The sequence below is a fragment of the Lathamus discolor genome, chromosome 5 (genome assembly GCF_037157495.1).
Source record: "Lathamus discolor isolate bLatDis1 chromosome 5, bLatDis1.hap1, whole genome shotgun sequence".
Lineage (NCBI taxonomy): Eukaryota > Metazoa > Chordata > Aves > Psittaciformes > Psittacidae > Lathamus > Lathamus discolor.
Genome location: NC_088888.1, coordinates 64,168,538 through 64,195,098, shown reverse-complemented (window position 1 = coordinate 64,195,098; position 26,561 = coordinate 64,168,538). Strand labels below are relative to the sequence as shown.

At 39.4% G+C, this 26,561-nt stretch overlaps 2 protein-coding genes across 2 annotated transcripts in view; one reads left to right on the top strand and one right to left on the bottom strand.

Annotated features, from left to right (window-relative positions):
* AK9 (adenylate kinase 9) overlaps positions 1 to 13,466 on the bottom strand; it is a 73,056-nt gene extending 59,590 nt beyond the window's left edge. Inside the window, exons 1-5 of the mRNA XM_065681093.1 lie at positions 13,344 to 13,466; positions 11,603 to 11,736; positions 8,500 to 8,563; positions 4,534 to 4,586; positions 4,353 to 4,449 (exon numbers count right to left, since the gene is read on the bottom strand). Of these exons, the coding sequence (XP_065537165.1) occupies positions 4,353 to 4,449; positions 4,534 to 4,586; positions 8,500 to 8,563; positions 11,603 to 11,719 (331 nt within the window). The 5' untranslated portion in view covers positions 11,720 to 11,736; positions 13,344 to 13,466. The remainder of the gene's footprint in view (positions 1 to 4,352; positions 4,450 to 4,533; positions 4,587 to 8,499; positions 8,564 to 11,602; positions 11,737 to 13,343) is intronic.
* FIG4 (FIG4 phosphoinositide 5-phosphatase) overlaps positions 12,995 to 26,561 on the top strand; it is a 68,014-nt gene continuing 54,447 nt past the window's right edge. Inside the window, exons 1-3 of the mRNA XM_065681086.1 lie at positions 12,995 to 13,249; positions 23,052 to 23,150; positions 24,181 to 24,304. Of these exons, the coding sequence (XP_065537158.1) occupies positions 13,184 to 13,249; positions 23,052 to 23,150; positions 24,181 to 24,304 (289 nt within the window). The 5' untranslated portion in view covers positions 12,995 to 13,183. The remainder of the gene's footprint in view (positions 13,250 to 23,051; positions 23,151 to 24,180; positions 24,305 to 26,561) is intronic.

Genomic DNA, 26,561 nt, shown 5'->3' with positions numbered 1-26,561 from the left:
CAGTCCCCAATAAGGAGTCCCTCCCCAGCATCCTTACATAGCCCCCTTTCAGATCCTGGAAGGCTGCTATGAGGTCTCCACGCAGCCTTCTCTTCTCCAGGCTCTTCTCAGCCTATCTTCATATGGGAGGTGCTCCAGTCCCCTGATCATCCTTGTGGCTCTCCTCTGGACTTGTTCCAACAGTTCCATGTCCTTTTTATGTTGAGGACACCAGAACTGCACACAATACTCCAGATGGGGTCTCACGAGAGCAGAGTAGAGGGGCAGGATCACCTCCTTCTACCTGCTGGTCATGCTCCTTTTGATGCAGCCCAGGATACGGTTGGCTTTTTGGGCTGTGAGCGCACACTGCAGCAGACTCATGTTTATTTTTTCATCAACCAACACCCCAAGTCCTTCTCCGCAGGGCTGCTCTGAATTTCTTCTCTGCCCAACCTGTAGCTGTGCCTGGGATTGCTCCCACCCAGGTGTAGGACCTTGCACTTGGCATGGTTGAACTTCATAACGTTGGCATCAGCCCACCTCACAAGCGTGTCAAGGTCCCTCTGGATGGCAATCCTTCCCTCCAGTGTATGAACTGAACCACACAGCTTGGTGTCATCGGCAAACTTGCTGAGGGCGCACTCAATCCCACTGTCTGTGTCACCGACAAAGATGTTGAACAAGACAGGTCCCAACACCGATCCCTGAGGGACACCACTCGTTACTGGTCTCCAGCTGGACATTGAGCCATTGACCACACCTCTTTGTGTGCGGCCATCCAGCCAGTTCTTTATCCACCGCGTGGTCCACCCATCAAATTGATATCTCCCCAATTTAGAGACAAGGATGTCATGAGGGACAGTGTCAAATGCTTTGTACATGTCCAGGTAGATGACGTCAAATGCTCTACCCCTGTCCATCAGTTCTGTAGCCCCATCATAGAAGGCCACCAAATTGGTCAGGCAGGAAGTGAAGCCATGCTGGCTGTCACCAAGCACCTTGTTGTTTTTCATGTGCCTCAGCATGCCTTCCAGGAGAATCTGCTCCAAGATTTTGCCAGGCACAGAGGTGAGACTGACTGGTCTGGAGTTCCCTGGATCATCCATTTTCCCTTTCTTGAAAATGGGGGTTATATTTGCCTTTTTCCAGTCGTCGGGAACTTCAAATATGACGGACAGTGGTTTAGCAACTTCATTTGCCAGCTCCTTCAGGACCCGCGGATGGATTTCATCAGGTCCCACAGACTTCTGTACATTCAGGTTCTTAACATGGTCTCGAACCAGATCCTCTCCTATATTGGGCCCAAGGTCTTCATTCTCACAGACCCTGTGTCTGCCTTCCAAGACTTGGGTGGTGTGGTCAGAGCCTTTGCCAGTGAAGACTGAGGCAAAGAAGTCATTCAGAACCTCAGCCTTCTCCAAATCCAGGGTAGCCAGTTCCCCTGATAGCTTCCAGAGAGGGCCCATGTTGTCCCCAGTCTGTCTTTTTAGTGACTTTATTTTTTTTTTTAGTAATTTTTCACAATAAAGTGAGCCTAAATATCCCTCTGGGATACACAGTGCTCCTGCAATTTAAATCCTCTCAAAAGGAGGCACCAGGCACACAGTGTGCATATTGAAGCACCTAACTTTGCAAGCATCCATTTACTCAGGATTCACAATGCTGAGTCTTCTTTGGCAGACAGACACAGAATGTCTGGTGGTAATAATACCTTCTCTAGTATTAGAGTGCTCAGCCTGACACATGAACTTACGGCTTCAAGTTCCTGGGAAAGTACTGTAACTACTAATGGCTGCATGCAGTGCAGTAAGAACTACCGTATAGCCAGGAACTCAATATTCATGAGGCCAGAATGCGAGACTAAACAACAATCAGGTGGATTCTTTAAGTCTAATTGTGAGAATATTCCCTCAGAGAAATGGTTCATGTTCAAAATGCTTAGAATTTTGTGTAATAACATTAAGGACTAGTACATAAACATAGTAGTAGTCTTTGCAAGAGGTATTAGGACTGAAGATGACTCTTTCTTTGGGGAGCTATTATCTATATATGCAAAATTTATATCGTCATTCCTCTAGGAAGCACACAGTGACCCACACCTCGAGTGTTTCTATGCAAGCTCATTGGAGCTTTCTCACTGGGGTGTGGATTAATAGACTGCAGGAAATAATGGCACACACAAAGCTAGAGCACCCACCTTTCCCACAGAAAGTGTGTGTAGATAGGTCAGTATGCATTCTCAGAAAAGAGAATGTGTGCTTCTAAACTGTCCGTCTTTGAGAGAGGGTTTGCATGTTTGAGTATACTGTTTGGAATTAGTTTTAGGAGGGTGTTCAGAAATTTGTAGGTGTTGATTAATATTTGGCAAGAACCTAGTGCTGTGGACTGTCTGTTTTGTGGCCAATATTGAACCCTTTCACAGATCATCAGTTCATTGATTATCAGTTAATTGCTTGTGATTAATAACTCTATAAACAACTTTGGTCCTGATATAAGTCATGCTAATTGAACAGTTTCCCTGTGACATAGATTTTTAATTTGTAAATATTATTTAGGTTAATATATGAACTTCTGGTTGTTTTCTTACTCTATTCAAAAAAATAATTAGCAAGCATGTCAGCTACATAGGGCTTACAATTCTGTATTTTCTTACCTACAATACCCTAAGTTATAAGTATGCTTGTTATTTTCCAGTCTCTAACTTATTTTTTAAAAAGACATTGATTATCTCAAGAAATAGCTTCCTATCTGACCTTCAGAAGTACAAAAAAAAAAAAAATCCATTTTTAGTGACTTACAATTTTTTAAATAATTTGCTTTAGCATTTCCAAATAACTTTGACAAATCAGTCTCCAACATGTGTGTATTATTTGAGTCAGAAGAATATAATTGAAAATACCTTACTGCGTGCTGTTTGGAAACTTCTATTTTACAATGTTAAAACCAAATATTCAAAGTAAAAAACTCAGCCTCTCATGCAAACTGTTTCTAAAATCTTTAATGAATAATTAATAGTGAATTGACTGATTAGTTCCTGCTGAAAGTCTACTTAAGCTTTCCAAGGATTATATTAAGATCATTGTTGCTAAATAAAAAATCATAAGAATTAGAAAATACTTTACAAAAATAGGTTTTGGAGCTGAGATCTAGTTGGCAGGATAAATAGTGAGAATTCTATTCCTTGCTACTTTGGGTCATCTGTAATATAGAAAATGGCTTGGCTACAAAAAACCAGACTTTTATCAATTCCGTAGACATGTTTACTGTCTCTAGGATCTTTATGGTACTCTGTGATAGGCACATTTTAGGCATTCAGCACCAGTGTGACTCAAAGAGGGGAACTCAAGTAACATACATCTCTTCATGCTTCTAATAAAGACCTGACATGGATTGAGAGACTGGCAGTTCCGCTATTACTTCTACCCTCATAATTTTGTTTCTTCATAATCCCCTTTTTAAAAAAACTCTCTATTTCTCTTTTGCATAGTGTTTTTAAAGCCTAGTTTCACCAGGTAAGGCTGCAACTTTTGCAAAACTCTTGAGTCTTGGACTAGGAATGGAACAAAAGCCATTGCAACTGAAAGCTCATAGAAGTGTGCTAGTTTTCAGAGCAGTAGAATGTTATGTTTGTAACATTTTCTTGTCACTATATCTGTCTCTCTCCTATAATGGAAATTTGAAATAAAAGCAGCAGCAGGAAAAATAAACTACATTCTCTTTTACTTTCTTTCCACTTAGCAATATATTTGTTTTCTCTTCAGGAAAGCATGTTCAGATTCTAGCAAAGATCTACAGCACTAGATGTAACAGCCTCAACATCATCTTTCCTCAAAAAGAATTAGTATCACTACCAACACTATTCTCATCCAACTTATTCCCAGTGACAAAATGCAAAGTGAATAAACAATTTCGTAAGAAAAAAAAGAAAGGGCTAATAGTTTGCATTTTCAATTTTTTTTTTTTTTTTTTGCTATCTTGTTTTCCTTCTACATTATTTTAAACGTTCAATATATTTTTGCTGGTGGGATTTTGTTGTTGTTGTTATTCCAGAAATATTCAAGAGAAAAAATCTGTATTTTAAACCATAGAACTTTTCTAATCAGATACTACTGTTAAACGAGAGTCATAGTAACACTTAAAATTTGGGGCAAATTCACTTTCTCAAAATTAACACTACATAGGACTGGTATGACACTTTCTGATCTCCCACATTGGTAAATTCATCCTTAAATATATTCTCAGTTTAGAAGTATTCCACAAGAAAAAGTTCTACTGTCTAAAATAAATTATATTTGAGCAGTAATGGATGCAAAGTGTATCATAATTGTAGCTAGCTCATTCTAAGAAGCTTAAGTTATAAATATACTTACCAAAATGAGCAACTTGTGGTGACTCAATCCTTTTCAGAATCATTTCTGTAGCCAGTTCTTCTGAAATACTTTGACCTTTAAAAAGCAACTCTTGACACTAAGGTAAAATTCAAAACATAGTCTTACATAATATATATTTGTCAAGAATGTGACAAAACTCACTAGAAGGTAAGACATTTACCTTAAGCCCATACTCTGTTTTTTCTTGAATATTTGTTTGGATTACTTCCAAAGCTGAGGAAAGACATCAGATGGAATAAATTTAAAATAATTAATAAAACGCATTCTATAAAGACATGTACATGCAGATACATACATACACACTCATATATAGGAGTATGAGTGTATCTTTCATCCAGGGATGATATTGTATTTAACCACAGAGTGTGCCTTTCTATGTTACAGTACCTCAAATCTTTTCTTTCATTCCCTTAGTAACTTAGCCCCAGCCCCAGTATTGGAAAAACTTAATATTGCAAAGCCTTAATATTGATCTTAAAGCTCCTGGGCTGCATCAAAAGGAGCATGACCAGCAGGTAGAAGGAGGTGATCCTGCCCCTCTACTCTGCTCTCGTGAGACCCCATCTGGAGTATTGTGTGCAGTTCTGGTGCCCTCAGCATAAAAAGGACATGGAACTGTTGGAACAAGTCCAGAGGAGGGCCACGAGGATGATCAGGGGACTGGAGCACCTCCCATATGAAGACAGGCTGAGAAAGTTGGGGCTGTTCAGCCTGGAGAAGAGAAGACTGCATGGAGACCTCATAGCAGCCTTCCAGTATCTGAAGGGGGGCTATAAGGATGCTGGGGAGGGACTCTTTATTGGGGACTGTAGTGATAGAGCAAGATGTAATGGGTTAAAACTTAAACAGGGGAATTTTAGATTGGATGTAAGGAAGAAGTTCTTTACTGTAAGGGTGGTGAGGCACTGGAATGGGTTGCCCAAGGAATCTGTGAATGCTCCATCCCTGGCGGTGTTCAAGGCCAGGCTGGACAGAACCTTGGGTGACACTGTTTAGTGTGAGGTGTCCCTGCCCATGGCAGGGGTGTTGGAACAAGATGATCTTAAGGTCCTTTCCAAGCCTAACTATTCTATGATTCTATGTATGTGTGCTCCAAACAACCAGACTGTTTTTGAATATACAGCTATTATATTTAGGGCCATGATTATATTTTGTCATCCAGAACTTGGTACCTTCTGGCAATGTCTGGGTAGATGACTTCCCTACTGTCTAATCCTACAGATAATACAGATAAATGCATAACAGCAGCCTTGCAGGATTACTTTAACTACTGATTTATAGCAAATTGGCATTACTGCTGTGCAATACAGATGTGTTTTTGAGCTCAAACACTTCACAAATTTTAAAAGTAAGTTTTAGAAAAAGAACTGTTTAGACACACAGAACTATCTGATTTAAAAAAGCTCTTTAAAAACATTCTTTATATAGTCTAATTATCTAAAATTAAATAAATACTAAATTTAACACCCATTAAATTCAAAGACCTGCTCTCTGACCTGTCCGTGAACAGCGACGTCATAGCAGAATGATCCTGGAAGTCTTTCACACTTCTATACCATTGAAAGAAGCAAACACTTAAAAAAGTTTTTAAAAACCTTTAAGACCACATCTATCTTATTGATAAACTAGGCCAGGGAAAGTTCCTGAATCCAGGTGACTGATACCTATATAGCTAAAATCTTTCTTCCTAAGACCTGGTGGCTGTTTTCAAACTTCCTAGTAGTAATGATGACTTGCTCATACTATCCTTCATACTGTGAATAGGTGCTTAGGAGAGCGGTATTTGCCAAAACTGAGACGGGGAATGTACTAAGCAATACAAACAACTTAAAATCAGCACTGTATGCTTACCCTGACACTGATTTATTTATGAGTATAAATTATTTACCTATTAATTAGAGAAATGGATAGAAAGTATTTTGTGAAATTAAAAAGACTGCAAACTATTCCATTGAATAATTCTCTAGCATCTTGGGTTATTTTTTAACAGATACTGATGCACACTGGAGTGAATCCATTGGAGGGCACCAAGATGATTAGAAGTGCTGTGCATACTAGGAGCAGTCAAAAGAACTGACCTTGTTCAGCCTGAAGAAAACAGGATAGCTCTTATTGCTGTCTAAAAACCACTTACCGGGAAGGCACAAAGACAGAACCACTCCCTTCACAGAAGTGTAGATAGGACAGGAAGCACCACACACAAATAGGAACATGAGGAATTCCAGGGGGGAAATTAGGAAGCAATTTTTCATTCTGAAGGTAGTCAAACATTGGCAAGTGTTGCCCAGAGAGGTGGTGGAGTCTCCATCCTTAGAGATATTCCAGATTCAGCTGGACATAGTCCTGAGCAACCTTCACTAGTTGATCCTGCTTTGAGTGGAAGGTTGGACTCAATGACCTCTGGAGTTCACAGAATCATATAACAGTTTGAGTTGGAAGGGACCTTAAAGCTCATCTAGTTCCAACTTTATGCCATGGGAAGGAACACTTTCCACTAGACCAGGTTGCTCAAAGCCCCCTTCAACCTGGCCTTGAACACTGCCAGGACATGTAGAGGATGACTAGCTAAAAATTGCTTCTCCCAGATTCATGTTGATATATGTTAAATTTCTTCATTTCTTTGGTTTTGTTTTTTTAATGTGGAAAATTAAAGAAAAAAATTGGCAGACATTTGTTAGTAGTGGTTTAAATACATTCAAACAGTGTGGATTGGCTTAAGTACGTTTCTAATATCACTTTGAATTTCGTTCTGATCTATGTTTTGGACCAAGCATTAATATTTTGTTGGACAATACTATGAATTAAAAATTTTATATTTACATAAGTCAAAATAGAACTTTATTTAAACAGAATTTTACCATGTTATAATTCAAAATCTTCAAAATAAAATAAAGATACACCATTTGATAAATAACCCTACATACTCGCAGGAATACAAAGTGTTACACTATCCACCAGAGGGATTTTATTAGAATAATAAAAAATGCCAGGGGACACGTTTAAAAGAAAAAAAAAAAAAAGCAATGAAAATTGATACATAAAGAGTTATTTCATAAACAGAATAACTGCACACATACACACCATAAAATCAGATTTATAATTTGGTGTTCCCAAAGAGGCACTCAAGAAACTGCTTCATAGTTAAGGTTATGATGTGCTTTCAGTCTTTCCACTTAAAAGATTATATTAGCCTTCAAACTTCTAAGACAAATCTGGTGGAAGAGTTTTCTTTTTTCATAAAACTTAAGTGAATAAATCAAGATTTGTGATTTATAATGTCACAGATACAGGGCTTTATAAAAAAAACAGATTTGTTTACTGATGACAAAACTAGTGCAAAAGAAAACTGCCAGAGAATTATTTTTTGTAGGAAACTACTTTCTTGCAGAGATGCCTCAAGATATATAAAAAATAACTCCCTAGTGATATAATGACAGGGAATAAGATAATGTTACAAACAACAGGTTTTACTCTACAGATCTTCAAAAATCTTTGATGGGAGAGACTGTCTAAAATGGAGCTAGATAGCTTAGAAAATGAAATTATATCTTCTATTCTGGTAAATGCATGGTGGAAGAAATTAACTACACCTTCTGAAACAAGCCATCAGATAATTTTGTTTTAGAAATTTGAAAGTGCCAGCTCCTATTCCTTCCATTATTACTCATGCTGATCCAAAAACTGCATTTCTGGTTCCTGGAGTACATCCCCCTTTGTATTAGTTACTGCACAAACAGAAAGGAAAGATCCTTCTTATTTTTCATGGTCTGTACTGAAAAATCTCTGTGCTCTCTGGAGTTGAATGAGTTGCCTCCACGTGAACAAGAAGGGTTACATGAACCATCTTACAGGACTGGGAACAGAATTTAATCATGTGTTATGTATATGCCCATCTGAAAAAATTAAAAACAGAAAAATTAAAAATAAGCTGTTTTCTAAGCCTCTCTACAACTAAAGGCCATTTTTCAGCAATTGCATTTCTGGAAGAATGGTTACTTGGTCCCTACCAGTAGTCCTTACCTCATTCAGAAACCTGCCATTTTGAATTACAGGCAACAGTGAGGACATTCTGAACCAAAAGCTATTATGAAGCCAATGCAATGTTCAAAATATAGTGTACGTTTACCTTCTATGAAAATGCATTTCCATATTTGTGCCAATTTTCTAGCCAATGTTTTCTTTCCAGAACCCTTAAAATGAAAAATGCACATTTAAAAGGAAAACAGGTACAAGGGAAAAAAAAACCAAACAAACAACCTAAAAATATTACAGAATAAGGAATATATTTTCATATGCTAAAAGCAATTAAAAGCTACCACCAGGATTAGGACCTCTGAGTTATGCATAGACACATGGGCAAACACAAACATTCTTTTTAATACCATCCTTTATTTTAACTGCCCAGCATTTCTAATATACTGTTACTGCCCTTTGCAGTTAATTATCTTCAAAGTAATTACATTGACTTTGTTTCTGAGTATCTCTATCTAAAATTCATCTACAATTTGCTCATAAATTCCTATGAGAAGTTTGTTAGGACTGAATTTTATTACCTTCAGTCTCAAAGCAAATTATGACGTAAACCTGTTCAAGCCGCTTTTGAGTAAGATACAGAGGGATAATATTCTTTGACTAAACCACTTAATATAAAAAAACTGTTCTTGTTAGTCCAAAAACCTGGTTTAGATACTGACAAAATGTTTATTTTATCGCTTACATGAACCCTGAGGAACCAACAGAACCAAGAGTAATGAGGTCTCTAAGGTCTACCTGCAAGGCACAGCTACATAAATGGGATTTTGCAAAACTCACCATCTTCCACCCTTAGGATCATGCCTTTTTCTCAAGGACATACAAAACCACCTTTTTTTGACAGTCTGTTTGCCCTAGATAAATTCCACTATTAAAGAATAGTAAAAACCCCACAAATAAATCACATTCTCAGTTAAGAGTGTATCAGTAAACACTCCAGCCTACTCATACCTTTTATCTCACAGGTGTGATGAGAATATATACATATGGTTTTGCTTTAACAGCAATGTGATTTAATTTAAAAGATGTATCTTAAATAAGATAGATGATCTACACAACAGCTGCCATATAGATATTATCATAAAAGCAGAATTTAATTCCTTTCTCTCCTGGCCAGGCCTGTGCAATTTCAACCCTTTGTTAAAATTTGTATTAATATCAAGCACCTACTGAGGGCACTGATTTCAGATGAGAATATATATTTATTCTATGGTTTTTGCATTGTCTTTTAATGAGTATTTTATGCTGGTTTGGTCTCCTCTGGTGTCCTCAACATAAAAAGGACATGGAGCTGCTGGAACAAGTCCAGAGGAGGGCCACAAGGATGATCAGGGGACTGGAGCACCTCCCGTATGAAGAGAGGCTGAGGAAGTTGGGGCTGTTCAGCCTGGAGAAGAGAAGGCTGTGTGGAGACCTCATAGCAGCCTTCCAGTACCTGAAGGGGGCCTATAGGGATGCTGGGGAGGGTCTCTTTGTCAGGGACTGTAGTGACAGGACAAGGGGTAACGGGTTAAAACTTAAACAGGGGAAGTTTAGATTGGACATAAGGAGGAAATTCTTTCCTGTTAGGGTGGTGAGGCACTGGAATGGGTTGCCCAGGGAGGTTGTGAGTGCTCCATCCCTGGCAGTGTTCAAGGCCAGGTTGGATGAAGCCTTGGGTGGGATGGTTTAGTGTGAGGTGTCCCTGCCTCTGGCAGGGGGGTTGGAACTAGATGATCTTGAGGTCCTTTCCAACCCTAACTATTCCATGATTCTGTGATTCTTTGTGTAAAGTTAGAAATTCAATGTTTAAAATGAGGCAAGTCGGTCTGCTGTAGTTTTCTACTGAGCTGAATGCACTGTTTCATCATGAACCTAAGGCACACTTTTGGCTATTACCTTAGATAGTCTCACTTTGATGTTTGCATCTCATCCACTTGCATAACACCACCCTGCCTCCTTTCTCAGTTTGCTCAGATGTAATGATTTGCAGTCAAGCATTACCCAGCAACTACAGCCAAGGAGAAAAAAAGGATGTAGAACTGTGCAAACACTAGGGTTGGAAGCCTTCCAGCCCACTGAAAGTCTTTAAAGAAAGGAAACATAGCCGCACCTTAGCACTATGGCCATGTCCTATGATATAACTTGCCACCATCATGTGACTATGCGCTGCCATACTGCACCACAGCATGGCTCTACTTTAGTGCATGGTGTAGAGCAGAGAGGGACTGGGGCTTGATTTGGTGGGTCAACTGTCATCAAAGTTTGCGTTGATTGCCAGTTTTAGGGGCACAGTGTCTACCTTTCTACCTGCTAGGCATAGCAAAGTAAATTTCTATATTGTGATTTCAGGCTCTGTTGTGGTATCTAACAGAATCACACACAAATGCAGAGGGCAGACTGCTAGAGGACGTTGCTTTCACACTGGTAGTAGGGTGCTCTGAAGGCATCTTTCACAGGCAACTGCAACATTCAAGAGGAAACCAGCTTTCAGGGCATCAGTGGTATGTTTAAGTGCATACCAGATTGAGTATAGACATTAGGCAACCTTGCACCACAAAAGAACCCCCTTCAGCAAACTGAGGTACTAATGTAAAACCACATATAGAGTCTTCTACATTTAGAAAAAAAACCCAACACAACAGTATCAAATGTTCCTAAGTAAAGGAGGCCACAAATTATCTGAGAAAAAGAGACACCTTGAATTATAGTTAAAATATAGTACAAATCTCCTTATTGGAACAGCTTTGTGTATTTCAGTTATTCCCAAATATATGATATAAAATTATGTCAGTGTTTTTAATAATAAAGTTAAAATATTTACTATCTCATTGCATGTCTGAAAGTCAGTACCTGATGGTTCTTTTATGCCTATTTATGTCTTTAATCTGTCAAGATTTTTAGAAGTTACAACACTGAAATAAGATAAAACCAATCCAGTTGCCAATGTGAAAAGAGAAGAAACTTTTTGAGCAACATGTGACTTTTAAGTACAGTTATAACAATTTCAATTGTAACTGATTGGTCACTCAGGCCAAAATTTGGCTTCATTAAATGAGATCAGAATCTTTACCAAACTCTGCAGGATTTGCAAAGTGCAAAAGAGAAAAAAGTAGGTCTTCGATCATTTTGGCCACGTTACTAAACTAATGTTTTGAAGTGAAAAGTATAATGGTTAGCAGAATATCTGAGGAACAAATTTCAATCAGACATCTTACTGGCTTTCCAAGGATAATTAAACAAGTGGGCTTGGACAACAGAAAGGATTTTTCAGCTTCATCTTCACTGAAGATGTCCGCAAAGGTCTGAGCTTGTTTTTCCTCTGATGAAGCCATAAATATATTAGCCAGGACTGGGGAAAAAAAAAAAAAAAAAAAAAAAGAAAAAAGCTTGCTATAAAATACATATGTGTAAAATGACACACACTTACAAAAGGAACTGAATAATAATGTGGTAAAAGGTGAATTGCTTTGTGACAAAAGCTGTTATACAAAGAGCCCCATCACTGTCAATTGAACTACTTGCTGAGTCTACAGCCATGTATGTGAATAAGGCTTTGTAGAATTAATTCACGGTTCATGATCTGTTCTGTCATCCTCACACAAATCCCAGCTCTTCCAGGACTGAGACTGCACATCCAGCGCTATGCAAGAGTAGAACAGAAAGCAGTTTCTAATCAAGGTAAGCTGGAGCAAAAATTGAGTGGGTCTTTCCAACAAGTGGAGTCCAAAACCATGAGGTGCCTGATGAAGCTTTTTTGAACAAGGCAAACCAAAACTTTGCTTTCTTTAGAGAACCACTTAAGTCTCAACCCCCCGCCCACCCCAGTCATTTTAAAATTAAAATACTCTAGGTTGAAAATTTGAAAATGTTTGTTTTGAAACTTTAAACTGAAACACTCAGATACTTTCAGAATAAGACCTGAATAACAGGGGCAGTATTTTAGTATTAAGAAACCCACCACATACAAACCAAGCCTCCATTTCTCTCACAAAAACTCACTGCCTGAACTTTAGTGTTTCCAGCAGTTTCCCTCCTTCCCAAACCTTGACAACGAAGGGGCAATTTCCTAACGACAAACACCACCCCAACCAAACCAAAGACATAAACTAACCCCTCTACCCCAACTAAAAGCCTGGTGGGGCTTTGCCCCCCCCCCGCCCCTCCAGCACTCCTCAGACCGGCGCACCTCAGGAAAGGGGTGGGTGGGAGCGGGTGTCACTTACATAAGAGGAGCGTGGGGAGGGGGCAAAGTGTGGGCGCAACGGCCGCCGCGCGCACCCGCCGCCACCGGCTGTGTACCCCCGTTACTCGGGCAACCGAAGAGCACCGCCCCCCTTCCCTTCGCCCCGCCCCCTCGGGACGGGGTTGAAAGCGGAGAGCCCCGCCCGCGAAGGAGTGGGGGCTGCGGAGCTGTTCCTGGTGCTGACCCTGAGGGGACACAGCAGCGGCTGACAGCAGCGGCTGACGGCACCGGCACCGGCACCGGCACCGCCCCGCCCCGCCTGCCCTGGTGACCGCTGCGCCGGCTCCACCACCCCGCGGGAACGGCGGCGCAGCCGCCCTCTGCCGCCCGCCGGTGGGCGCGCCTGCGCGGTGGCGCCCCGCCACTTCCGGCTTCCCCCCGTCCGGTCCGTGGGCGGCTAGTGTTAGTCCTTAGCCCCCGTGTGTCCCGTCCCTCCCCACGCCCCTTCAGCAGGAGCTCGGCTGCGCTCCCGGTTGCTGGCGGGCACCCTTTGCCTCTCCTGCTCCCGCAGTGCTTTGGTGCCGGGGTGAGGCTGGAGCCCTGCGCGGCCGCCATGCCGGCGGCGGCGGCCCTCATGATCAGCTCAGTGCAGAAGCTGGTGCTGTACGAGACCAGGGCTGTAAGTAGCACCCTTCCCGCCGCCGCTCCCGGGGGGCGGGAGATGCGCCCCGCGGTGGAAGCAGCCGCGCCGCGGGTCACACATGAAAACCTACCAACGACTCATAAAAGTTCACTTCACCGTGTCCCTGCTCGTGAGCGAAGAGCCGGTTTCTGACCGACGTGCGGCTGGCCTGCCCAAGCCAGCCCTCCGAGCTCCGCCGAGCTGTAAGCGGAAGGCCCGGTCAGCGGGGCAGGCCGGGGCAGCGTGAGTGCTGCGGAGGGTGAGGCGACGGAGTTTAGGCCACGCATGGCTCCTGCTGTTACTACCTGCTTGTTTTGTGTGGCTGTTGTCACTCAGACAGGGTAATAGTGCTGATTTGTGCTCTGACGAGTTAAAACTGGACAGCTGGAGTTGTCCAGAATTAAAGGTTTGAATTAAGAATTTAAACAGTATGGCTAAAGTGGTTGCCACCTGCACCCATCTGTTTATTGCTTACGTGACATTTCTGGTCTCATGGTCTAAACAGGCTGTGGAGCAACTTCCAGAGTCTTCCAAGCCTGGCCTCTGGCAGTAAGCTTCTCAAGATTTTTAGCATTCCTTAATCTTCTGTTGCAGAAACAGTAGGGATGTGTGTTTGCTACGGGCAAAGTGGACTGGAGGTTTGAGTGGTAATTACTGCTTTAGCCATGTGATGAGCACCATGTGAGTCAGAATCTGGTGGTGTAAATAACCTGAGATAACACTGCTGTGTTCATTACCCTTTAGCTGCCAATCAAATGTCTTTATGTGGATTTTCTTTTCTCTTAATATGTTGGGTTGTTTTTTTTCCACTGGAGGTAGTTTTGGATGGAGTTAGATACCATGGCTTTAAATGCAACAGTTAGTTCTAAGTTCAGTTGTTACCTGCAGTGGTAACAGAAAGGCAGTTTATATACAGAAGTCAGTGTAGGCTCTTGAAAGCTCGCAAAAGTAGCACTGAGGGGAATGAATCGTCACCTGTGAGAATGGTCCCAATACAAAGAAGAATCTGACTTGATTCTGTTAGAAGTAGACTTGTTCTTTTGTGTCAGTTCCCCATTAAACAGCCTGAAAAATGGAGGGGGAAGGTTAAAGCGTGTAGAAATAATGCCAATAAATAAAAAAAGAAAATTGAGATTACTCTTGGTTTCCAGAATATTACTTTTTTTCCCCTGTGCCTACAGGAATTTTGATGGCTGCCTTAATAATCTTTCTCAGCATTGCTGGAAAACACAGTTGTTTTATTTTCAGCTAAATTAATGCTGTATGGGAGGAGTGCTGTGGAAAAATACGATTCCTGAATTTAGTTGTTCTTGGCTCATAACTCATGCTACTTCTCAGATAGCTGAGATTTGGCTTTTTGTGGCTGGCATGCCTGGCTATCTGGTGTACTTCTCTCTGAGCTGTAAGATGCAAATGCTGAGAGACAACATGCTGTGTATAGAGACAGTACGATGCTTTTGGGTTCTGTCTGATAGCTACAATTCTCTAAGGCCTCCCAGGCTGATCTGCTAGTTCAGGAACACACAGATTTTACATCTGGCTAGTGGTAGCTAGCAATATCCACCCAAATGGACAGGTTTGCCCATGCTTTCCTGTGTTCAGAATTCAGTAAGGGGCAAATCCAGCAGTCCTGATCACTTCAGGAGGCAAGACAGCGTTGAAATGATAGCTATGAAATGCAGGGATTTATATGTGCCATCTGAAGTACCTCAGCTGACTAATACTGTCTCAAAGCTGTTTCTTCAGTCGCTTCTTGCAGGTGATGAAAAATGGAGTATTTTCCCTCAGTGTGGTTATGTTCTTAAAAAATAAAAAGGTGTGAATTGCAGCTTTTTGAGTTTTGATATTAAAATTCTAGTCCTTTTTGTAGTTTTTTGTTTTGATATTTGGGGTTTGGGGTTTTTTTTGCTTTAAAGGAAAAATGCTATGGGAATGATTTTGGTGTAATTACTTGAAAACAGCTGGTGCACTAAAGAAACTCACAAACTAATCTGGCTTAGAAAGGCCTTCTCGAGATCCTCTAGTCCAGCCTCCTGCTCAAAGCAGCTTCAACAAGAGCATGATGAGGTTTGAATCCTTCCAAACATGTAGATTTTACAGCCTCTGCAGACATGTTTTGCTTGATCACCCTCATGGTTTAGAAAAGGAAATTCCTTATAATAAGTTGGAATTTTTCATGTTTCAGCTTGTATTTGTTGCATCTTGTCTATCCAGTGTTCACCCCCCGGAAGAGTTTGGCTCTGTCTTATCTACACCTTCTAATTAGACTATTTTAGAGAGCAGTAGGATCCTGCCAAAGCTTTCTGAAGGCCGAACAAACCCAGTTCTCTCAGTCTTTCCCAATGCATCATGTACTCCAACCTTCTGATCATTCTCGTAGCTGTCTGCTGGACTGACTCTGCTATGTCAATGGCAGACTTGATCAGGTCACAGAGAATTTCAGAGGGAGATTTGCTGTTATAGCTGATTCAGTGTCATGGTGGCTGCTGACTGAAGTTCCCACTTCTTCTCCCCAAGGTACTTGTCATGCATCCTTCTTTGCATTAAATCCCACAATCATGCAGTTGCCAGCTGTGACAGTCTCTGATAGGATGGAAGCATCACCCAGACATAAAATTTAATAGCTTTCTCCTGTTTCAGGTTACTCTTCTGATTTTCCTGAGGCCACATACTTGCTAGATACAGTGAAAGTACATGGGACCTGGCATTTTATCAGATATAGTGTAACCTGAAACTGTGTCCTAAGATTCTTTGTGGAGACCTTGAATGGGCAAGGAATGACTTACATTATCAGCAGTGGGAGAAACAGTGGAGATTACACTGATTGTACTGCTTATTCGTATTAAAGCAGAAAGAGGTGACATGGATTTGAATGTGGAAATGGTTTACAGAGGGGTTTTGGGATTCATTTTTCTTTTGAGTTACGAATACAGTAGCATTATAAGTCAAACGGGAGAAACTCTGGTAGTGTTATTGTAGTCAAACAAGGAAGAGTCCTAGAGGTGAGAACTGAATTCACAATGTCGATTGAAGCAATGGAGAGTAAAATTCTATATTTTCTGTTAACATTTATAGCAACATAGTTGCCGAGACCTCCCTTTTAAACTAATGCTTTGGGTCAATAAATACCATGGAGCTGTGAATTGTATCCCCTCTTTGTCCTGGGAAGTTGAAGGCTTGTTTAGAAGTAGTCAGAAACATGAGCTGAAACAGTTGTGTTCAGATCAATGCCAATTATCTTTCATTTTATACATACATTTACTGCTGAAATGCACGCCAGAGGGCACTAAAGATATTTCAGCAATATGACTAATAAGAAACAAAAGATGTTTTCCTCTCTTCTTCAGGAGAAGGTGGAGTTCTGTGTATCCCCTAAATGAAGCCCACCAGAAAGCCATAGGTTAGTTCATTGGAAATTATCATTCCCCATAGGAAGTATGACGTTGAACAAGTCAATTTGTGCAATTGTGATAAAGGCATATCACTTGCCTATCTTTCAGGATATTATGAGGCTTAATTAATATTATTTTATTCTAATCATGTTCTTCTACAGTCTCCATCTCCACAGTATTCAAATGACTTATCCAGGCTTATTAAACATTGTGACTAGCATAATTACCTGTAGATTTCTCTGCCTTTTACCCAGGGAAAACTGTTTGTTTTGTCTTATTTTGTTGTTTTAAATTAATTTTCTTCTAAAAAATAATGCATTGGTTTATATAGGTGGTTATCTGATGCACTTAAAAATGTTGAAAGTAGTAAGCAATCTACAGGGCAAACATTAGTTACCATAATTTTCTAGCTAGAAGTGGCTGTGAGATTTGGTCTTTCTGGAATGATTTCATTAGCAGAAGACAGCCCCTCTCTGCTGACTGTCCTATTCCCTCTGTAGTGGTGTTCCAGGAATAGTAATGATGTAATAGAGTAGAGGATGGAGTAGAAGCAAGGGAAGGAGTTTTGTGAAACTTAGGGAAATACTTCTTTTGTCTTAAACATCTTGATGTACTGCCAGATGTATGGCAAAAAATAGATAAACTTAATCAACTAGTGTATGTGGGATCTGAGACCATTTATGATTATGACAGATACTTGGTGGAATAGCAGTTATAGGAACAGAAATTTTGAAGGGTATATGCTATGGAGGCAGGACAAATATAAAGTTCAGAGGTGGTAACACCGTGCTGCATGTGAAAGATGTGCTTTCAAACATCTACCTAAGTTGTTTTAGTAACTTACATTTTATTTCTTTTGTCCTGAGTGTCACTACATAGTCACTAGATCAACAGGATGAAGAAAAATAGGTATTTTCTATCAGTATTTTTTATTTTCAAAACAAAATTTGTTATGGTCCTAAAACTAAATGAATATATGTGCTTATTTAGAGTAAGTATTTACTTTGTGTACAACTGTACAGAATAAGGGTAAAGATAAAATGAGTAACAAGAGTAGGGTTATGAAAATGGGATCCATCAGTGTTCGGGTAGAAATAAAATTAAATATATTCAACATGCAAATTTGAAGGTGTAAGCATACTAAACAGTGGAATGACTGTAAATATTTTCAAGCTGCTCTAGTCAAGGGTGGTGCTGAGACTGGAACATGACAAGTGGAATATTTAATCCATTTTGAAGTCCTGTACGAAAGTAATTGAAAATTGAGGTAAAGTGCATAAAATACAGTCTAGACTTACAAAGATGCTATCAGATTAACCTGCTTGTTTTACACATCATCATTTAAAAAAATAGGTGGCCTTATGCATTTAAACCAAATCCTCTATGGAGGTGCAGTGCCATAAGGAAAATCTCTGGCTTCGCTAATGGAAAAAAGGAGGTTAGTAGAGAATTTAGTGTATAGTGAATAAGGAATCATCTCATAGGTAGGGTTGATTTTTTATTTTTTTATTTTTTTAAGTAATGGTTTTAGGACCAGTATACTTAAGTATTTTCGGTAATGTTATAAACCCAAAATGTGAGTCAGCTCTGCTTAGAGTTTTGAAATATTGTAAATAATTAGGATACTCAGAGCACAAAATAGCAAGAAATTATGATGACCTTCAGGAGTAGGTAAAAGAACACATTTTCTGTCCATATTCATTTGAGAAATAAGGCTGTAGGATGCAGAGTGGGTAGCAATTTCTGCATGCCTTGAGAGTGGTGCTTGGCAGCGTGTATTCTTAAAATTTCTCATCTTGAAAGAGCTTCTTTTGAACAGTTTCAACAGATTACAGGAAGTAGACAGCACACCAACTGAATTTTTGCTATTTTTATGTACCTCTTTTTGCCTGACTTACCATCTCTCCCTTTCTTCATGTCATTCTGCCAGATTCTATGAGATGAAAGAAATACTTCCTGAATTGCTGAAGGTTCTATAGAAAGAATGAACACAGAGTTTTTGCTGAACCTTGCATCTAGGTGTAATTATTTTTCTCCCCTTCTTTGGTGTAGTAGAGAAAAAAGGCTGAACCTATATCTTTTTTAACACTATTTAATACCTTGTTTGTGCTTTGAAGATTTCTGATCTACGGTCAAGTTCAGTATTTATTAAAACTACCACAAAAATTTGAGGAAGAGGCTTTTTCTTGCTTAACTTTATGCTCGATAGGAAGGAGGGTGGAGGTTTGATGGCAGGTGACAGCTACCATTGCACTGCCCAGTTAAGCATAAAATAAAGTAGAGAGATGATAATGTGCTGATCCACAGTCAATGTTTACATGAAGGTTTTTCACATCTGGCAGCCCACCGTGTTGACAGTGTGATTAGCTTGTAAATGCCTTCATGTGTTGGGTGCCCAGGTACTGGAGGGATGCAGGGTGGCCTCTGTGAGCGGAAGCAAGAGAGCAGCTGGGTGGGGGTCTGGCAGATGTCCAAGGGCAAGGACGGCACCTCCTTAGGGCTTTGTGGTTTTAGACATATCCTTGGGCTCACTGGGTAACTTTTGCAGCATTTTGTCTAAGTGTTTTCTCTCTGCTATTTTCAGGTTTAAAAATTGTCTGTGTTAGTGCATTGCCATATTTTTTAAATAACTTCTAGTGTATTTGCACTTTTATTTCCTGCTGATTGAGCTGTGTGTTACTTTTTATCTGCTGAGTGAAAAAATGTTCTTTACAGTGCTAACATTTATTAGTGATAATTAGTCTGTACAAAGAAGCTAATAATAGTTTTAGACCAGGAGTTCTAAGACGTAATCTTTTTAAAGAAAAAAGAAAAAATGTCTGGAGGCAGAATGTTTGATTTGAGAACTATTATCCTGCCATTATAAACAACAAGTTGCAATAAGGTTTTTTATTTTGTTTAGACTCCTTTTAGAAGGAGCAATTTTTATTGGTATGGCTGAATCAAAAGGTTGATAAAAGAGGGTGTAATGCCTTTCAATTAGATTGCTTTGGTTAAAACTCAGTCCCAGGTGGAAGGAACAAATTATTTTTCCTATTTTGTGGTTGCTTAGTGATAATTGTGCAATAAATTAAGCTTCAGTACAGATCTCATAGCTGCGTGGTGCACTGCTGCGGTTGGTAAAGTGCACTTACCAAGTTTCATCAAGGGCCAAGGGCAGACTAAACCTGGAAACAGCATGTTTCATCTCGGGTGATGATTGAAGGGCTTTGGCAGAGTAATATGAGGAAGCCTGTGCAGTTTCTCCTTGTGTACTATTCTGCAGAGAAAGTACTTTGTTGGTCAAGGTTGTCCATTTATCTAAATGTGGTGGTTTTGCTGTGGAGTAGAATTGTGTGGGACACATGAAACATGCTTCAATTTATTCAGTTCAGCTTGGTTATAAATGGAATAAGAGAATAAGGATAGAAACTCCCAGAAAGGTTTCTACAGCTCACCCGTGGTTCTCATTTCTTTAACCAAAATTACTTGTATTAATTACAATAGTTGTAAACAGTACGATGCATTTGAGCTTTGATTAATTTTACAATTATATTACAACTTCAGAAATTAATTTATTCGATGTTACATGCTCAGTGTTGTGTTGATTTGGTATTTTTCTTTATTCTTTCCTACTATTCATGTGATGGCAAATTTAATTGTGGTACATGTCACTGATAATGGTTTTATTTGTGCTCCGTATCATCCAGTACGACAGACTTATTTATTCAATAGATGCATACATTAGGTAGCAGAAGCAGCTAATGCTGAAATGTCTTGTTTGTTTAATTTGTTGGTTGTTGGTTTTCATATCATCTTTGTTTTCATTTCAGTCTTGAAAGTTGAATGTGAGCTAGCGTGTCATGCTGTTTTTCAAGTAATTCTGGGTTTGTTGATTGTTAGTCAGTTCTGAAAACTTCCCAAGTAGAAGTCCAAAACTAGTCCTAGTTTTGAGGACTAGTCTAAATTCCAAAGTTCTTGCAGATGTTTCCTTCTTTATAACTTCCACAGGAATATCCTCTAACATACAGTGGGTAAGATTCCCATTTGCTAAACAGACATTTGCCATTGCCTGGCTTTCTAAGAAGGTAGCCTTTTTAAGTCCATGGATCCTGGGTTTTGATGCTGTTCTTAACTGACCTTCCTAAATACATTACACAGCCTAGCTTTCTAGTGTAAAGCAGACCTGCTAAATTAGTCTTTAAAGTACTTCAGAGAGACCTTGTTAAGTACCATTCATTATGATGGTTGCTACCATAGTCTGTGGATACAAATACTTCTCATCAAATCTAACTCTGCTGCTGTTCTGAGCAGCAGCACCAGCGCTTAAAGCTGGCACTGTAGCTGTGTGTAGCTCACTATAGCAGCTGCTTGTGATGTGGGTGGTGTGTTCCTCATAGCACTTCCTTGTGTTTTATTGGTCTATTAAAATGAAAATGGAGAAATATTCAGCTGAGCTTCTTAAGTAATAACATTTGCAATTCTGTATCCATTTCTTTGTGTCTCTCTTTGTGTGTGTCATGTGTTATGTTCCAATTTTAAATGTGGTCTTTGGTCCAAACTACTGTTTGGACAAGCATTTTAGAGTTGTACTGTTCTGTTTTTATTCAGGATGATTTGTTGGTAACCATAGGTGTCACTTTGGGAAGAAATTGTACTCATTTAATGAGCTGGACATCGGAGGAGATCACTGAACTGTACTGTAGTATTATGGACTACTTAAAATTGTTTCGCTCTAATTAACAATTACTACAAATAGAGAAGCGGCGCTCTTAAAATGCAAGCTAACTTATCATTTCTGTTACAAGTGAATATGGTATTTTCCTCTACCCACTCATCTTCTACCATGGTATGGTGGAATGGTCTAAGCAGGTGTCTGTCTTCGTGATTGGGAATGTCTTGGTGGTGGGTGATACAGAAAAGCTCTATCTTCTGCCTCTGTGCCATTCAGTGCCATGCAGTGGGGGCTCCAACCCACTCCATGTTGTTATGATTTCCCTCCTGGGAAGGGCAGGTTTTGGCCCTAAGGGATCTCCTGTGCAGGGTACTCTGAGTGGGCAGGCTGGGGAGCCTGGGCTGTGCACAGCAGCACACTACTGCTAAAAAAGAGAATAGGATGGTTTCCTGTGGTTTCCTGTGCCAAAGTGCTGCTTCAAGGCCTTCAATAAGTGCTATGATGCAAATGGCTCTGAAGGGCCGCCTTTACTATTATTTGGGAGTAAACAGCAAAACTTGCCACTCGGTAAGCATTTTAATGTCAGTGTACAAGCTGAAGCCAGGAGTTGGTAGTGTTTCTTTTATGCTTTTCAAGTATTTTATTTCCTTTTTTAGAGCTTATTGACTAGATATTTTATGACTTCAAGGAAGCTAAAGAGGGCTTAAATACCTTAAACATTTGGACAGTTAAATATGTTTCTTGACATCTGATTGGTATAACTCACAAAATTCTGAGGTTTGTGTTGAATGTCATTGCTTTCCTTTCCCACATCTTAAATCCATGTGACTTTTGAAGTTAAGAGCTGGCTGCATAGATCCACATGAATTTGCCGTTCTTTCCTGTTAGGCTGACTGTTATAATGAGTTACACCTTGCTGTGTGGTAGCACCACACTGATTAAATGAATTAGTAAAATGAGAGCTGCTTCTAGCAAGTCAGTACTGCAACTTGTGCTTACTGTTAATTCCTCTAAATGTAAAAATTCATTTATAGTTTGATTCACTTAAATGAGAAATTGACACTTTATATGTGTATCGGTGGTCTTTCATATTTTAAATGAGAAATAAGGCTAAACTTCTTAAACAAAAAGTAGTGGTTTTAACCAGGATGGTTGGTGAAATTAAACTTGAGTGTTGTGGAAGAACATTGGTGAGAAGTCTATCATAGCAAATGTAAATAAAAAATGAGGAAAACTTGCAGTACTTAAGTACTTAAATTTTTCCTGTGTTTAGTGTAGACTAAGAAAGACCAGTTGTCAGAAATAGCAATGGACTATAACATAGAAACAGTAGGTTTAGATCATGAGAAGTTACAAACTCATGTTCATAGACCAGCTAAATTTTGTAAAGCAAATGAGAAGACAGTGATGGCTGGGACAGAGTGTAGTCGGACAGTGCCTGGTGTAAGTTACATTTTTCTCCTCTCTACACAACTTTTCACCTTTTTTGAATTTTACGTTTTTGTCCTCCTTGTACAGTGGAGAGATTGAAGTCTTAAGTTGTAAAGGCTGATTGTATACAAATATGCCTTCCTAAGGTACAGATGTCTAAACCAGTTTTTTAACAGTCCATATGGAATATTACATATTTGATGTTAGTTGAAATGGATCTGGTCTAGAAACTATATAAATTACACTGTTGATGTCTTGTGTTACAATAGGCTTTGGTTGCTTTATCTTGTATAATATTCTGACTACTTTTTTTTTAATGTAGCGGTATTTTCTTGTCGGAAGTAATCCTGCAGAAACCAAATACCGTGTTTTGAAAATAGATCGCACTGAACCGAAGGATTTGGTTGTAATTGATGATAAGGTGAGTGCCCCTCTCATTTTTTTCCTGAGTTATTCCAAATAAAATACCCAAATTAAGCTGAATTAAAATATTACACGTTTAATCTGTTTCAGCAAAGGTATGTTACAGAATCAGTCATATAGCAGTTGAGATTGAAGGAGATCTCTGGAGGTTGTCTAGTTCTGTCCTCATCCTCCAAGCAATGTCAACTAGATCAGGTTGCTCAGGGTCATGCCCAGTCATGTTTTGAGTGTGGCTGGAGACTCCATGTCATCTCTGGGTAACCTGTTCCAGTGTTTAACCATCCTCACAGTAAGAAAGGTTTTTCTTACGCTTGAATGGAATTTCCTGTATTTGAATTTGTGCCCATTGCCTCCCATCCTCTCATGGGATACCACTTGAGAAGAGTCTGCCTCAGACTTCTTTACTCCGTTCTACCAGGTACTCATAGACATTGATATGATCCTCAAGCTTTTTCTTTTGGAGGCTGATCAGTCTCAACTCTCTCAGCTTTCCCTCATGTCAGATGCATGTTAGCATGAAAATGACAAGTTACAGTGAGACAGTGCCAAAAGATCTCCAAACAGCTGGTTCACTTGAGATTTTCCCAGGTTTTTTAGTTTATTATGTATATGCTCCCAGTGGTTTTCTTATGTTCAGCCTTGCTGTTTTAAGTGCAAAATACGTTTGTGTTCTAGCCAAATTTTTAGTGTTTGTGGTATGCCATATCTGAAGCAAAATAAATAGCAGCAGCAACAGCTTTAACGTACACAATAAAATAAAGCTTGATTTCTTTCCAGAAAGTTTATGGTTGAGAATCTTAACACTTAAGATTTAGAAATGCTTGGATTTACATGTGACCATGACTGTTTCTATTGTAGTGGATGGTGAATTTTGTTCTTGTTGTACTTGTTGGTAGGACTGGAAAAGGAGACAGAGGATGTAGAGCAGATACTTGGTTTATTGTATACTAAATAAATTCTACTATTCTTTGTCATGAAATACCATTTATCTACCAAAGCAGTAATTTAAGTGACTTTTTAATTTAAAGCATGTATATACGCAACAAGAGGTGAGGGAACTTCTTGGCCGTTTAGACTTGGGAAACAGAACGAAAATTGGACAGAAGGGCTCTTCTGGATTATCTCGAGCTGTCTCTGCTTTTGGTGTAGTAGGTAAGTGTTTTGTTTGGTTTTATAAAATCTTTTATTTCTTGACGTGAGGTTTACTGTGTCACACTGTATCTTTCTGTCTCCCTTCCTTTATTTTTATTTTTAAACTGGATTAGGATAGAGAAATTTCTTTCTTAAAGATAAGTAAGTTTCTATCTGTTTTGTGAAAACAGGTGGCCAGTGCAAGGGTGAGATTTATACTGTTACTAATCTCTTCTTTGTTGTTAAGGGATAGATCTAGGAAACAGCCAAACTCTAAAAGCTTGGCTGAAGATCTCACCCAACTCAACACATTGTAAGCTACAAATCATGTGGAACATTGCCTTCTGAATTCCAGAGCTCATGGAATGCTTTTTAAAAGAAAGCAAAAGTTGACGTTCTTTATTAGGTTGTATTTCTTCATCACACACTATTCAGAACAGTGATTTAATTTTCTTTTTGGTTCCTTTTGGTTCTTTTGGGGTTTTTTTGGTGGTGTTTTTTTCAGTGATGCATGTAAAGGTGTTTTGTGTGCGTGTGTGTATTCAAACAAGTATAGCTGATTGGTATGTCAGCTGAATTTTTAAATGCTGATCTGTAATCCTAGAGAATTGCTTCAGGGATTTAACAGCTTCTAATTTCATCTGAAGGTCACTACTCTCCTGCCTGTTGCCAGATGCTGAGGTCAATATATTGATGGGTGATGTCTCCAAAGTAAATGTTAATGTCTGCTCTGACAGCTCCCAAGAATACTTTGTGCTTTATCTGTATTAGTATATAACTGGACATCTAAATCCAAAGTTGCAAAAGAGGTGGAGAAATCAATTACTTTAAAAGATGCTCCTGAGTTTTTCGTAACACCCAAAGTGTAGAAAATATTATTGGTATTTTAACCTAAAGTGGCAGATTAAGCAAAATTTCTTCTATATTCTTTTTGCCCATGGAGTGTTTTGTATCTTAGCAGTGGATCCTTTTCAGGAATTCATGAGATGAGGTTTATATTCCTTATTAATTGAAGAGTATTGGTAATACAGGTAAACATAAAGAAGCCGCTGACAGTCTTGCAGCATTGGCTTTTTTTGCACAAGCTATCAGTGCTCACTATCTAAATATGTGAAAATATATTTGGTTGGAATCTGGTTGTGTTCAGTGAAGAGTTACCATCCCAACTGTGTATTTGTTTATATGTACTCGTTGTAACAGAACAGTTTCTATCCTGTAGCTGGACAAATGCATTGCTTATCAGATACGGTCTATTTCTAGATGATTTATTTAGAAGTAACATGCTGTCTTATATGCTTTAGATGTCTTCCATCTTGATCCTCTCTAAGCTGTATAAATATGTAATTTGAGGGAGTGCACTGGTTGTTTATTTTCTCCTGGCTCAGGTCTGGTATTTTTTGTAGAATTGGAAAAGACGTCTTTGTTCTGTTCTCCAGTTACTTTGTCAGCCAGAGGCAGTGCATTCATTGCACTCAGAATGGGGGCCTTATAGTCTAAGTTCTGGTTCACTGTATAGCATTTAAAAGTAGAAATTGCTTTTAAATTGAGATAATCAAGCCAAGGGGAAAGGCTGGGTTGCCTGTCAGACTTTAGTATAACATTTAGTAAAATTCAAAGGATGGAGGCTGCCCATATAAGTGATTTTAGTACCTGGAGGATACAGGAAGAACTTTGCTATTTAACAACTGAAATTCAATAGTCTGGCTGCTTCAACTGGAAGATTTGTTTCTCTTGTCAGCAGGATCTCCTGTCCTTGTGCAGGTGAGAGCATTTTTCCGAGGGGGGCTAATAAGGCAGAAGAAAATATCGCAGTTCATTCGATCACATTGCAGACTCCAGCAGTGACAGGGAGTAAAATGTGTGCTTTGCTCATCCTTCTTTAATTCATAATAAAACCTAAAGAACTGAATATAAATACAACTGAAAATGTGAATTGTGAGTTGTTTACCCACACCCCTCACCCCCCCAGTTAATAGACTAAGAAGGACATGGAGCTATGAAGACAGGCTGAGAAAGCTGGGGCCGTTCAGCCTGGAGAATAGATCCTAAGAGATGATCTTAAGGTCCTTTACAACCCAAACCATTCTATGTTTTGATGACAGTGCAGTAGTGAATGAGTTTCAGTCTGTTCACTAGTAGCAACCCATCAAAGCAGCTACCTCCAAGAGCTAATTTGTGTGATTTATTAGTTATTACAACTTAGTACTGCTGTATCACTGTCTATACTGTATTAGAAACATATTTGGGTTCAGGGATATTTAGGTATTTCTATTTCTAT